Source organism: Pholcus phalangioides, unplaced genomic scaffold (assembly GCF_987345545.1).
Source record: "Pholcus phalangioides strain wild (caught in Gottingen) unplaced genomic scaffold, Ppha-v1.0 ptg000011l_1, whole genome shotgun sequence".
In the NCBI taxonomy this organism is placed as follows: Eukaryota; Metazoa; Arthropoda; class Arachnida; order Araneae; family Pholcidae; genus Pholcus; species Pholcus phalangioides.
Window position 1 is genome coordinate 48,837,976 of NW_028301604.1, and position 15,636 is coordinate 48,853,611.

The window sequence follows — 15,636 nt, forward strand, 5'->3', positions numbered from 1 at the left end:
AGGTTGTTGAAGATAGTTAGTTGCTTCCCTTAATGAGGGGCCGTGTACAGAATTTTCGAATTTCTGAGTTTCTATTCCCCTGCGGATTTTCTCCTCTCTGGTTACATACCAGAAATTACAGTACTTTCGTGGTTATCTCCCGGCATTCAAAGACAGCGTCTATACGGCGTGAATTCACCTTGTTCCTACAAGATTGCCAATGAGCATTTTTGAAAAATCATAAAGGATTTAGAACGGCTGTTCAAAGTGTAAAACATTTTCCGAGATCGTTTGAAAAAAAAAAAACCACGAACCTGTAAGAACTCTACCTTGAATATCCACAGTTTTGTAATCTAGCTGCTATGTGGTAGTCACCATTTCGCATCGCGAAAATCACTGGTGTGTATGCAGAATCGGCTTTTGGAGGGGCAGAAGGATTTCTTTTACAGAAATTACTAACACTCAAAAAGGATTTTAAATTAACATAGTATAAGACTATTTTCTCCAATATTTTAATTTTCTACAAAAATATTTTTTATTTTTCATTTTCTTGGGGGGAGGGGGGGCAAAGCAATTCCCCCCCTATTTTGCTTTTAGTGAAAATCCAAGTTTGGAATCCGTGATTGTGCAGTGGCAATCAGCTAAAAACACAATTTTCTAAGATTTTCCAATTTTGAATTGGTTATTCCTTTGAAAAAAGCTCTGGTCGCCATGAAAATGACACAAACCTACAACACAAATATGTATACATTAAATTTCAAATCCATGCACTACCAATTTGGAGGATAGATGCATGGCTGCCAGTTTGGTGAGGGGGGGGGGGGGAGACATGTGGGTCTAGTGCTCTCCGAGCTCTGGACTAGATGGGGCGCCTAATTCACTCTTTATAACTGCTTCTACATTACACGGGGTGCCAAAATTTGTACTTGCCGCTTCATTTGAGAAAGTATCTAGTTGCAGTCCTAGGTAGATGGCATCACCTACTGAACACAAAACACGCTGAATGCTGGGTGCACACACACAAGCACATGAGTTTCACCAACACAAATCTGACACAGCTCCCATATTCAGGTGTGAAAATATGTGACAGTTAAATGGAGACAGATCAGAGTGGGGGACCATCAGGATGGGGAATAAAATCTTTCTACCCAGTAGTGCATTTACAGGGGGGCTGAGCGGGCTATAGCCCAGGGCGGCAAATTTTGTAACGTAGAAAGAGGGAAGAGAATTTTTTTTTAATTCAGGTTTCATAAACGTGTGAAAGTGTCATGTGTCATTTCTGTAATAAATAATATATAATTATTAAAAAATATTGTTTATATTTTGTTTTTTCTTCACACAGACTGTCGTTCAAGTAAAAAATATATGATTATCTAACCTTCCTATTTACAGTGTTATACACCACCTTCCTAAATAGTATTGTCACAATTAGAGGTGGGAAGGTGAGTAGGTGTCCAGTGAAGCAAAGCAGCACTCATTTCAAGTTACTAAAGGTATTGGAAAAAAGACGAGTTCTGCCAACATCTCCTAAAGAAGGGGGTATCTTCTTTGGAGGGCTGTATATGGAGGGGGTTGTTTGTACCAACACCTAGAGCAGAAAGCCTCCTTCTGCAATTCGTGACGTCATTGAGATCCGTCCTCGAGAAACCCATCTTCCCTGTAAGAATGTTTTTCTCTCAGCAGCATCACATACTATAATGCCTGACCCACGTTGCTGTTATATTTTTTCTTGATGTCATAGAAAAAGAGGTCAAATTAGAAAGTAAGAGCATTCGAATAGAAGAGTTTATACTTATAATTCAACATTATTTATTGCACCACATACTATAACGCCTGACCCACGTTGCTGTTATATTTTTTCTTGATGTCATAGAAAAAGAGGTCGAATTAATAAAGAAAAAGAGGTCAAATTAGAAAGTAAGAGCATTCGAATAGAAGAGTTTATACTTATAATTCAACATTATTTATAAATTTGATTATTTAGACCTGTAGAATCAAAATTTTTGAAAATTGTCTGGAAACTGATGAACATGCCAAGTTTCGTGATGCTTTTTTGGTCACGAAACTTGGCATGTTCAACAGTTTCCAGACAATTTTCAAAAATTTCGATTCTACAGGTCTGAATAATCAAATTTATAAATAATGTTGAATTATAAGTATAAACTCTTCTATTCGAGTGCTCTTACTTTCTAATAAGCCACGTTTAAAATCAGTTTCGTGATGCATTTTTGGTCACTGATTTTAAACGTGATGCATTTTTGTATATCATGTAAAAAGTTTTCGCAAAAATTGATTTCGGTATAACAGCAGAAAATTTGTAAAATCTGTATTATTCTAACCTTTTAAATACTAAATTAACTTTTAAAAGAATTTTTACATAATCTATACCATCGAGGGCTCCGTGTGAACTCCCAGGTGAATTTGAAAAAAATAATTAATATTTTTTAATAATATAAAAATAAATCAGTAACTTTGATGAATAATAAATAACAAATAGGCCTACAGGGCTTCGCCATAGAAATTATGTACCGGAAAGGGCTCCGTGGGTCAAGAAAGGTTGAGAACCGCTGATCTATACTATTACTATACTTTTTTATTCTATAGCTTTCAATATTAAAAGTAGCATAGGAAAAAGAACAAAAATGGAAGGAACAAAACAATTTAATTACTAAGAATTTCCTTGTTTCCAAGTATTCACTGATATATTTAAATTCAAAAATCGGAGAAAAGTTGGGGAAAAAAAGCCAGCAAAAACTAACGGACAATGAATTTTTGATAATTTTTGAATTCAGATATCTCTGCGAATATTGCACTTAGAAACGTGAAAATTTCCTCGTTGGCATCAGAAGAGACAGGGCAACAACTTTTTAATTCGGTTTTTGGGCACAAGTGCTCCATATAAAAAGTAATTTTTTTCATTTTATTTTAATAACTATACAATCCCTTGAAACATGAATGACGTAGCTGAAATTACTGACTTCGCACATTTACATTCCGCAAGAATGACTTCAATATCTATCACCGTTTTCTTGCTATTCCCCATTTGAAAACCGTCAGGCAATTGTGGGACACTCTGTACATTCAAGTAATGTAAGAATTTAAATCACACGAGAGCACAAACCACTGGCAGGCCCCATCGAGAATTTTAATCGGTCCTCGAAAAATTTTTGAAAAAGCATTTCATTATTTCAAAATACACTTTAGGACGCGCTGTTGAAGATGATCTGTATAGAATAGCAAATGTAATGCATCATTAATTTTGGCACCATTGATTGGTGCTGAGATAATTTCATATGCGAATGTATGATATGCACCATACATTGGAATTAAATTTATCAGTGTTTTTCATCGATGTGTAACAAACTCCCCCCCCCCCTTATATGGCAATCGTTATGGATCGGAATAGAATACGAATACAGGAATACCATTTTGTTTGGAGTGGTGGAAGGAGGGGGTAAAAAAGTTAGACTGAAATGGGAGGGGGCGGCAAAATTTGTATAACCCACAGGCGGCAAAAACATAAATACGGCCCTGATTCTACCAGGAAATCGCTTCACAAGGATTTATATGAATAGGGAATCAGAAGAGAGAGAGAGAGAGAATCTCTTTTGCTTTAAATTTAAATCTGAAGATATTATTGAAAGAGCTAAAATTTTTTTAACAAAATGGAAAATGAATAAGAAGGGGACTCATAGACTGATTTATTAGTAAATATATAAATGTGCGCCTTAAACTTTTAATTACAGTGGATCCAGCTTATAACTTTTTTCAAAAAACTGTCATAAAAAATGTTGTAAACAAGAAAAAACTTTAAACAGGAAATCTTAATGAGAGTTATAGTTGGGACAACGAAAATAAGTCGTACTAAATGGAAAAATGTTCTAAATGGGAACGTTATAAACGGGGGATCGACTGTATATTTATCCCAGAGGCTTTTCCTACTAGTAGACAATTTGGATAGAACATGTTTTTAGAAATGAATTATTTATTTGATTCACAGGCATACCTCCTTCTCCTACCCAGAACATGGCCCGCCATTCTGTCTCAACGAAGAGATATAAGCAGATGATCAAAGACCTGGGGGCATGCTGGAAAAAATTCATAGAGATACCACTGAATTATGGGGGAAGGGGGGGGACCATATTTTTATTAAAGATAATTTTTTTTAAAGAGGGACCCACTTTCACTTAAAAGGGACCCAGGTAAATTAGAGTACAGTGGCATCTCTGAAGACCATGAAGTAGTGAATACAAAATTGTATTTTCTGATGAGAAACAATAATATAGAAAAAATTCCATACAGAATAAGTTTTTGAACCCTCAAACTAAGCAAAAGAAAAATTAATAAACCACAATGGCCCCACATACACCTTGTAAATAACCGGAAAAAAACGATACAACTTTTGTGTGTTTAGCAGAATCATTAATTGTAATCTACACTGCATACTACATTTGTATTATTTGACAATATTTTAATGAGTGTGATTCCATTTTTATTTAAAAAAAGTTACACAAATTTTGTTGAGAAGATTTGGTAAAAAAGTAGGAAACGTATGATAAAACCTAGAAAGGACAACATCTAGAAAGTAGGACATTTTACCAAAACGTATGACAAGTGGGAGCCCTGCGATATGCCATCCTGACCATAAGCAGATAATGGCTCTTTGTATGGGAGGGGGGGACGGGACAGCATTTATCAGTTTTGTAGTACTTTAAAATTTTGCCAGTAAATAAAATACACAGTTTTTAAATACATATATGCAGTAGCATACACATGATTACTTTTTACTTGAAAAAACAGTGTTATCTCAGCTCAAAAAAAGAGGGTACACCCCCCACCCCAAGGCACAAAATACATAGAGATTTTCTCTAGAAGAAATATTCTTTTTTAAAATTTTTAAATCATAAAAAAATTTTGAGAGACTTCTTGATATTTATATTTTTACGTTCTTTACAATATTGTTACGAAAAAATATCAGTAGCACATATTTTGAAGAACAACTTGGGACAGTAATTTCCTATTGCCAAACTAGAAATGTGAAGGTATACTCAAATCTTTTAGATTGATCCAGAATGTCTCGTATGACCTCCAAACAGTAATGTCAGAAAACCGGAACTACGCAAGAATTCTAGAATTTTTATCATGTCTATAAAGATCATGGGATAGACAGAGTAAGAGGATCAGAGATGTTGTTGTTGCTCAGTATGAGAATCTCTATTTGTCAACCGTGTGCTGTCTTTTTGTAAATACATGTAAATAGCTGTTTTCTGTGAAATAAATTTGTGACATCCTGAAAATCGTTTCATCCGCTGATTATTTCAAGGACTTGTGAGAAATTATCCGGAACAATATCAACAAATGAGAGGCTTTTCACATAGAGGTATTTTAACATATGGTATTTAAGATTTCAAAACTAATTTGAAAATTAATGTTTTTAGATTTAGCTTGTAGACTTGGTAATCACTAAGTAAAAAAAAATCACTAGAGGGGCAATATGAAACACTCATTAGAAAAGTAATTATTATTTTTTCTTTTTGTTTTTGCTGCTCAGGAAAAATAGATGCAATTTAGAAAATAAGTAAGGAATGCATAAATCAGAGGAGTCAACCATTTTCGTAAAAAAATAGCTGGAAACAGTAACTAAAGGGTTTTTTTCCCCGTTGTTCTGCGGATGAGCGGCAATTCACATAGTTGAACCCCATTTTATATGTTGCCGGAAGCCTGGGCATCGAATCCTGGGGAGAGGGCCTTAAGCTAATTCCATTTGTGGCTCCAAGAAATAAAATTGCGGGAGGACAAATGATCTTATCGGAAAATCAGCTTCTATTGTGATGCAACTTCAAAGTTTCTTAAGGGGAAATTTTGTTTCTAGCACAAGATGGTGCAGAATTGAAGAATTTCTGCATTTTTGTAACAGAATCTAGCAAACATTGGAAAGTGTAGCAAAAAGGTTCACACATCGGAAAGTGTAGCAAAATGTAGCAGACATCGGAAATTGTAACAGCTTGTAGCAATTGTAGCAGATTTTCAACCCCTAGAGCAAAAATGTAAAATATTCCCTGGTGATATCCTATACCCACAGGTCCCCCCAACTTGTTGCATCTTCCAACCAACTGCGCCCACATACAAAATTGCATTAAACTATCACTGCTTCTGGTGTTGTGGCACACAGCTCGGGAATCAGTTTTACTACAGTATAACTACTGTTTTAATAAATGCACATGTGTAAGTGTTAAAATATTGTTAAATCTGAAAACTTGCATTATTTTAAGTTGTGTGAGGCAGAGTTAAAAATACTAATAACAAAAAAATAAATAATAAGCCACTGTGGTGGTCGAGTGGTTATAGTGACGGACTCGCGATGCGAAGATCCGGGTTCGAACCCCACAGTGGTTGTCGGCTGAAGTTGGTTTTCTGTGGTTCCCAACTTCAAGGTGCAAATGCGAGCCGATCACCCCGTTAAAAAGTCTCGCCACAGAGAGCAACAGTCCTACAACGATAAATCATTCAATCATAACACTTCACTCATAGTTAGAAAAACTAGTGGCAGATGGCAGCACTACACAAAACAAGCATTACAGGGAAACAACAAAACTTCACGTCAGGTTTCACTACACGTACACGCACATTCCCGCATGTACCGATTCGTTGGGGGGTTCCGCGGGGGGGGGGGTGCATGTGTGGTGTAGTAGTAATAGGTAGGGCCTCCAAAAAATGGCTCGGGGATCCATGATGTTCTTAAGTCAGCCACCTCGTTGGGCAATTTGCCTGTTGTGCCGTTGTATTTGTATTTTTCTTTTCCAAATTCAATCATACCCATTAAACTACAAATTTATCAAATGTTTTTTTATTCCTGGATGTCCTCTCCCGTAAAAGATCCTTTCCGATGATTTCAATCTTATAGATTTAGTTACTGTAGCCTTTCCCATTGATTTAACATTGCATATACATTAGTTCAGAAAAAAGTTTTTCAAAAATTAAATTTTTTTTTTAAATTAGAAAAAATGTCTTGCAAATACATAATATTTGTGACATACACTGGAGAAAATTCACTCAACTTCTGAGAATAAGAACTATGAAAAAAATAATAAATTCTCTCAAAATCAGCATTGTAGGTTGATTTGTATGGCGATGTTCTTATCTGATTTACAAGATACATACTGCGCTTTGTACATAGGCACTGGAACGTGAGGGCTGAGGCTATTTGAGCCCCTTCAATAAATTTCATGAACCAATAATTTACGAACACGTAATGCAATGCACTATTCCACCTCTTACGTTCATGCTTGAGTCCCGCATATACAAGACGAATGGTGATTTTCAGCCCCCACAATGTTCTTTTCATGTCTGCGCCTGTGCGCTTGTGTATTTACTAGTCACTGTCATTTCAATTCCGATGTTATTACATCGGATTCCACCAATATTAAACTTCGCACTTGCTATACTGGGATCCTCACTTCAAACCCCAATGTTTAATATCAGCGGAATCCGATGTAACAACACTGTGCAAGTGCACTCACTATATCGGTGGAATCCTATGTGACAACATCGCGCAAGTGCACTTGGTATATAGGCATAATCACTTCAATTCGTGTGTCATTACATAAGATTCTACCGATATTAAATTAAACATAGTGCAAGCACGTTCACTAAATCGACATCACGATGTTAGACATATGAATTGATGATACATCACGTGTTTAAAATCATGAAATCAAGATATCGATGTAATCCCTATGAAACATATTGTCCCCCAAGGGCTAGTGTGTTCCCTTAGTGGAGATGATGATTACAAGGAAGAAAATTCCTCTCTACCCCCACAAGGAATCAAACCCGGTCTCTCGTTTGCCGGATGAGTGCTCTACCAACTAAACTATGGAAACCGATAGAATATTTGAACCTTGGAGCATATATATATATATATGTTGAAAGGCTCCGTACATGGAAGGCGGCAGCAATCAAGTAATAGCTCGTGAATGACATAGGCCACCAGATGGCTACGTGTATATAGAAATGTCCACTTGTTAATACAAGATTCATCGAACGACTGTTGGTCAAGTTATAATGCTCGGGTAGAAAGATGCTAGTCTACCACTGTGAAGGTTGCTGTCATGGTCCTGGGTTCGAACCCAAAAAAGGATATAAGCATGATATTTTCCCTTGCGAACTTGAGGCGACCACCAATAGACAGCGCCTTCATTTCCAACCCATCTCATTAACGGCAGTAAATTGCAATATAGCGATATGGCCGCAGTTGGTGTTTGGTGAAGTAGTGTGTTCCATTAACCCTAACACAAAGTGGTCCCCCGGGAGAAGATCCGGTCGAGTCATGGGATTTGTGTTAATATAATTTTTATTTATGTTTAATATTGCAATATTTTAATGTATTGATATATATATATTATATGATATGTATTCACTATTTTAAAATACCTTGTCTCACAGGCGGAGGTACCCATGGGCTTCAGTTCCATCATCAAAATTCCACGATCTCAAATTGCCATAGCCATGAACTTCCTCCATCTTGTTGAGCTTGTTGCCACCCATGAAAAATAAGTGTTCCGATAATTGCAAGCCACGTCTTCATATGCAAATACATCGAATGACGTCATCGATTTCTCCAGGCCCCGAAAGCCAACAGCATGCCAATTGGTCAGACGATAAACCTCTTCTCTGCCGCTATAAATACTCCTGGCTGAAGCTGCAGCATGGCATTCATTCTTCCTACATTCATCATACGGGTTGTCTTGTATTACATGAAACCACTCTAACAATGTTTAACTAACTTCAGAAACATAAAATACTATTCTGGCTGGTCCAGGTAGTTGACTTCCTGTTATACTTTCCTTAGAGTAATACATCTGTGGTATTTGAAGTGTTCCGATTACGATGGAGTGGTTCAGCTCTTAATGTTGGACGTTTGCCTGAGATGTTATCTACATGTTCCTGTCAAGGAATTGGTCTTCCATGGTTCTCTGTGGAACTTGCAATAAATAGTGGTGGTGGTCATCTTCATGTGACGAGATCATACTAGTGGTTTTGGTGTCTCATCTTGTCAACTAATGTCTAATCTCCTTGTGTGCCATGTCCTCGACGTGCTGATTTGTGACTCGTGATCTTGTCAATATTATTGTCTTATTCCTCAGAGAAGTTGTGAGGATTCTCTTAGCCTGTGTGGATTGTCACTGTCATAATTGGGTGAGGTCTTTCATGTTTATATATCGAGAACACGCTATTGTATTTACTTTAAAATTTGAATTAACTAATGAGCGTAACTTAATAATATGGAGTTGTGCATTAATAAATGATTTAATCTAGAATTTGCCAATGTTTTTTTTTTTTTGAGTTTGCTTGAGAATTATACAATGGATGCAAGAATCATGGGACGTAGCCTATAGAAGTCATTATGCTACACTTACATCAGTGATTTATTATAAATCGATACATCGCCCAGTACTGGTACATTGTCTGCAATATGACCATAGTTGGAATATTGAAAAAAGACAAAACTTTGTCCATAATATATATTCAGTTATTTTCATAGTTATATACACATATAACATATATGTCTTGGTCCTAAATCTAGCATTAGAAGTGATGCTGCGGTCACTTTGTAAAGTGACCAGTGTCTGAAGTCTGAGCAATGCTAGACTTGGAACTCCCTGGAAGAATTCAAGAGGCTTCTGAAACATTTTTGTTGTTTCATATTTGATATATTAAGGAAACATTCAATACTCTAGGAATATCAGTAATTGCACAAACAGACAAAAAAATCATGAACATTTTTTTACTTACGAAAAATGTTGTTCAGTATAGGTTTCAGCATGACCTAACAGGTCTAAACATCCATGTAGATCAGCAAAAGCACGAATTCCTAAACAATTTGTTGGATGTAGCTGCCCTTGTAAAAATTCACAACATGCATCTCTGACATCAGTTAATTGCAAAAGATTGGCAGCTGGTAAAAGCACCTTTGAATGTGAAAGACCGATACTATAGATGATCATCAATTAGAAAATATGAAAACAAAACTAAACATTTGTAGTTTTTTCATGTGGAGACCAAATATCTTTTTAAATATTTAACAGTAAATTTTCATAGAAGCAAAAAACATATAAATATAAATTCTTGATGATTTTGAACTTTTTAGTATGTTAAGCTCTGTGCCACAATAATTCAAACATACAAAAAATTATATTTGTCTTACAATCTTGCTCTGTAGGTTCCCCCCCTTTTTTACCCATTGTTTTCACTGAATTTTGATTCCGATTAAATGCATTCCAATTTTGGTGACTTCATACCAGGAAGAAGGCAATCATAAAATACATTGAGCTAAAATAAAAAAAATGATGAGTCCCCAGCATTAATTTATGGCATTGATTAGGTAAATATTTTTTAGGCAATTAATACTGATGGGCACATTAAAATTATCTTATTCTACAAAAAATCTACAGTTATTTCTGACTTTTTTACTTACTCAGTTAACTTTTTTTAACATTAATAAATTCAATTGATTTTTTACATTAATACATAATGAGCATGTGAATTCACAACTACGATCCAATAGTCTCACTAAAAATCAAACTGATTCTCAAAAAGTTTAACCTAACAATTATAGATATGCCTACTAAAATCATAAGTTTTAAACCCCTAAAGATGCCATAACACAGAATAAACAATGGGGCATTTATGACATTCCATGTGGTAATTGCTCTCTTGGTTACATAGGACAGACAGAGAGATCCATAAAAACTAGATTAAATGAACATGCTTGTTGTGTTAAAAAACAAGAATGTGAAAAATTTACCATCGCCGCTCACTGCTGGCAAGAGACCCATAGATTCAAATTTTAGGAAACGGAAGTTTCCCACAAAGTAAAGTCCACGGCTGATTTAGACTTCTACAAAGGCATATATATTTGGGCCTTTAAAAATAAATTAGTAAAAGACAATAAACCAACACCACTGATCGCAGTGTCACAGCTTAAGTTTGTTATGAGCACAGGAATTGTAAGAAAATTTAAATTTTGCAAGCAGCCAATCAGGATGTTATAGAAGACTTACACATTGATGTTCAGCTTCATTCGGGTTACGACGTTTGACTCAAGCAGAAGCATACTTTTCTTTTTGCTGAGTTGAAATTTGGTAATAAATCCAAGTGGAATCTTTGGCCAGTGTGATACTTTTTATGCTCTGAAGACAACACCCATAACATGTAGAAATTGATAAGGAGTTTTGTATTTTCCTTGTATATTTGCTTTTTTCATTGGGGATTTTTCAGAGTACTATAAATTTACTCAGAAATCAATTTAATAAATATAAATTTTTTCGCTTCTGGATGTGGGAAAGACCTGATGAAGATGGAGGTCAACAAAAATGTAATACGGTCCAAATAAGGTCTATGGATGCAGAAACATTAAGAAACAATGACCTAGAAAAACCACTACGTTTTATGAAAAGAGGTCTATTCCCTATGACACCCTTAGAGGTTGAATCTTGAAAAATACCTCCTTAGTGAGTCTAATAATGAGTAAAATAAAACTACTAACCAAATTTCATATTTATCGCTTCAACAATTTCAGCTCAGCAATGATCGCCTCCATATAACTTTTGAACCTTTTTATGAACCTTTCCCCCATATGTAGAGAGTTTTGCACAAAGAAGGGATTCGTCATGAAATAAAATTAGTGATCAAATTCCATATTTATTGTTTTAGCTTGGCATGCGATTTCTCTATATGAATGAACACTCATTATGACCCTGTTAAAGGTAAAATTTTGAAAAACCTTTCTTAGCGAGTCTTTACATCAAGAAATGATAAAATTTTGTATTTATAGTTTCAGAGGATTTATCTGGGCACGATTTCTCCATATATAACCTTTGAAACCCCTTCTTAGCGAGTCCTTACATCATAAAATGACATTATATATACTGACCAAATTTTATACTTATAGCATCAACAGTTTCAGCTCGACAATGATGAATCAGTCAGTCAGGACATGTTATTTTATATGTATAGATTCACAAATACCTGGTTTTACTAGCGGAAGATGACTGCATACCTGTTGGTACCGATCTTAGTTTAATTTCACCTTCCTATAGGTCTTGTTGACATATTGAGGGAGCCTGGTCAGCTCCCTCCATATTGTTAATTCTGTTGCCATCCTAAAAAACCAATACTTAAATATTTAATGTTATGTACTTTTATGCAAATTAATCGTGATTACATAATTCTTGTTTGTTGTGCACAGCAGGTTTTCAGTAATCCAATTGGACCAAGATTAAACCTGTTGCACTTAAGTATAGTGATTGTGAAGAGTATATAATTGCATTGCACTCTCAGCACTTGTTGTCTATTTCAGTACTAAAAAAGTTGTACTATTTAGTACACTACTTAACCTTCAATACTAACCTTTTACAGGTTAAATGCCTTTTTTTGCCTATTTTCAAACTTTTTGATAGACTTTTTTTTAAACTTTCCTGCCATAAATGTCTATTTTAACATTGTTTTAAGTTTAAATTCAGTAGCGAATTTCAAAGGCCATAATCTGTAAAACCTGAATATCTCTGGTCCTGGGAGATCTGGTAGTAAGATGTACCAGTAGAGAGGAAAAGAAAAATTCTACATAGTTTGTTATGTATTCTCTGCAAAGTATGTATGTCTAATGTATATGTATTCTCTCTAAAATCATTGAATATCAGCATAATGCTAAAATTCATGATTACACATGGAATAAATGCAATTTTTCCAAATATGGAGAAATTGCACAGACTTTATATAACTTTGCTAATCAGCAGCGCTTCGGCAGAAAGATCATTCAGCAGGTTAAAAATTATAAAATCTTGTTTAAGATCGACCAAGAAAGAAGAAAGATTAGTGGAATTGGCTTCGTTGTCGATAAAAAGTAAATTAGCCAATGAGCTTGATATTCAAAAAGTAATTGAGCACTTTTCAAAGATGAAAAAAAGGCGAAAAAATTTTGCTCTTGCAAAAATTCACGTCAAAACTCAGAGAGGAAGTGGATCATGTAGATTTTAATCAAACTTTTTCAGCTTCACTTATTAATGCAAAACTGTTGCATAAACATCCCATGATAAAAACAATATTACATAGCTCTAGAAACCCTTAAATATATTTTTTTTACTGTCGTGACAAGGTTCAATTTTTTTAGCATTATTCGTTCCGCATATCTTGTAGTTTTTACACACACTAAATGACTATATATATATATATATATAAACTATTATTTACATTTTTATTGTCAGTTAAAAAAGTTGTGTGAAAAATAAACATGTAAACAAATAAAGTTTTTATTGAAATTTTAACAAGTTTCTTTGTATACTTAATTTTTTTAAATTGCGCCTAAATGAGGAACAGAATAAGGCACCTTATTATATTTCACTTCCCCACTGACAAAAACCTGGCTATACCACTGCTCTGTATCCGCCTATGGTCAGGGGATGACTTTGACACGAGAGGGAGTTGGAAAACTAAGATCAGTCAGTGTATATATGTTTTGGTTATTAAGTGAATATATGTTTAAATGTTGGGGCACCATGGAAAAATACAGCAATCACCAGTGTTGTTTTTCCATGCTACAAATTTACTATAGAAGGGCCCTACAAGAAGGGTTGGGACTCTCTTAAGGTTCCAGATCAATGCAATTTCGTGGGGGGTTGGAAGACACAATAAACTGGGGAGCTCGAAAATGAGATACCTCTTCAGAGAATTTTTTTTGTCTCAGGAGGCTGGTCGTCCCTCTTTAATGTATCAATGGTAGGACCATATGGTAGGGTTTCCGATCGAGAATTCCAGTTCACCTGTTCTCTGGAATTTTTTACAATTTCCCATTCCCGAAATATCAAGAAAAATTCCCAGGAAATCGGAAAAATTACTGTTGTGACACATTAATACTGAAAATGAAATATAAAATATTTTAAAAAAATGAATGGGAATATTTGTTTACAATTTAATTAATTTTCTTTACCTATAGCATAGCATTGCTTGGAAAAGAGATATGGGGGCTGGAGAAAGAATAGATTGAAAAAGAACATGGAGGGGAAGGAGTTTCCAGTTTGTGTAACTGTACTAGCAACCTTGCTTACTCTGAAATCCTTATACTGTTTTGGGGAAGTGGAAACACAGGAGATGAATGAAAGAGATAAGATATGAAAAAAGGGCATGGTGTTACGGTTCTAAGCCTGTTGTGATTTCTAAATGTGTTTTAGCGTGTCAATAGCTATCCCAATTATTCTATGTGTGGGGTCCATCCATTTCTGAAAAAGACTGAAGCTCTCTGCTATTCTAATGTCGAAATTCTACATTCAAACATGCATAATACCTAATATATTTTCCTCACTCATCAGCACCCCTTAGTTCATGGCCCTAGCCAAGGGTCCTTTTTTTCCATGGAGAATAATTGCGTAATACCCACCAATACTTTCTTTCTTGCCTTTCCTTGCTCTGCAACCTCTTAATACATGAAAACTTATCATTAGAGCCCGTATTATATGCACTAAAAAAGTGGTAAAATATACTCTAAAAATATGCAAATATGCACTTAAAAATGCAAAAATATGCACTTAAAAATGCAAAATAAACACTTGAAAATGCAAAAATAAGCACTTAAAAATGCAAAAATAAGCACTTAAAAATGCAAAAATAAGCACTTAAAAATGCAAAAATAAGCACTTAAAAATGCAAAAATAAGCACTTAAAAATGCAAAAATAAGCACTTAAAAATGCAAAAATAAGCACTAAAATAAATGTGCACTTCAAATACAAAATATGCACTTGAAATACCAAAATGTGCAATTAAAAGGCCAAAATATGCACTGAAAATTCTAAAATATTCAACACCCCAGAATATGCATTAGAATGGTAGGGTTCCTTGAAAAAATCTAAAATTCCGAAAATTTGTATAAAAAATGAGAAAATATCAATTAAAAAAAATCACCATGCAAAAAAATCAAATGTGTTTTTAAATGACATCTTTTCTATTTCTTAGTGCATATGTATTCATTTACAAAAAATTATCCCCTCATGTATATATATATATACATACATACCGCACATACAAAAAACTTCTACATATTTTTTTATTCAGGCATTTTTTAATTTTCAGTTCGATGTAGTTGCTCAATAACGAAAATACCAGTAGGAAAAGAATTTTGACACCATTTCTAAAAAAAATTTAACACTTTGACATATCTCTAGAAATAGCCTTACAATAAAACAGTTAGTATTCGTAAAATACTTTATAAATATGTATTAATTCACTAAATTACACCTGCAGGGGAAAAAAAATCGATGTTATGAAAATATTATGAACAATATTTATTTGGAAAATTATAAAAAAAATTGAGTGAGCTTAAATAAACCTTCAAAAATATGCACTTATACTGAAAATTCTTTGATTTTATGCATTTATATGCATTAATGCTAAAAAAGGCCAAAATATGCAAATGCATATAATCTGGGCTCTACTTATTATTTTTGTCCTTTTTGCCTAACCACCTGCAAGTGACTGAGAGAGGAAGTTTTATGGCTTTACGATGACCATTTTGGTGCCTCCTTCCCTGGGAAAGTTTTACGTTCACAATTGACCCCTTTTGACACAGATTTGTAGAACTTCTACATTCAACTGCATGGATCATT

General features: G+C 34.6%; 1 protein-coding gene across 5 annotated transcripts in view; it reads right to left on the reverse strand.

Moving 5' to 3' along the window:
* Positions 1-15,636, reverse strand: part of kel (kelch protein) — a 232,126-nt gene that overhangs the window by 112,569 nt on the left and 103,921 nt on the right. For 4 of the 5 annotated variants that reach the window (XM_089239608.1, XM_089239605.1, XM_089239607.1 and 1 more), the window contains one exon: positions 9,775-9,950. The exons of the other annotated variant lie outside the window; for it this stretch is intronic. In XM_089239608.1, the coding sequence (XP_089095734.1) occupies positions 9,775-9,950 (176 nt within the window). The remainder of the gene's footprint in view (positions 1-9,774; positions 9,951-15,636) is intronic. 5 annotated transcript variants of the gene reach the window in all.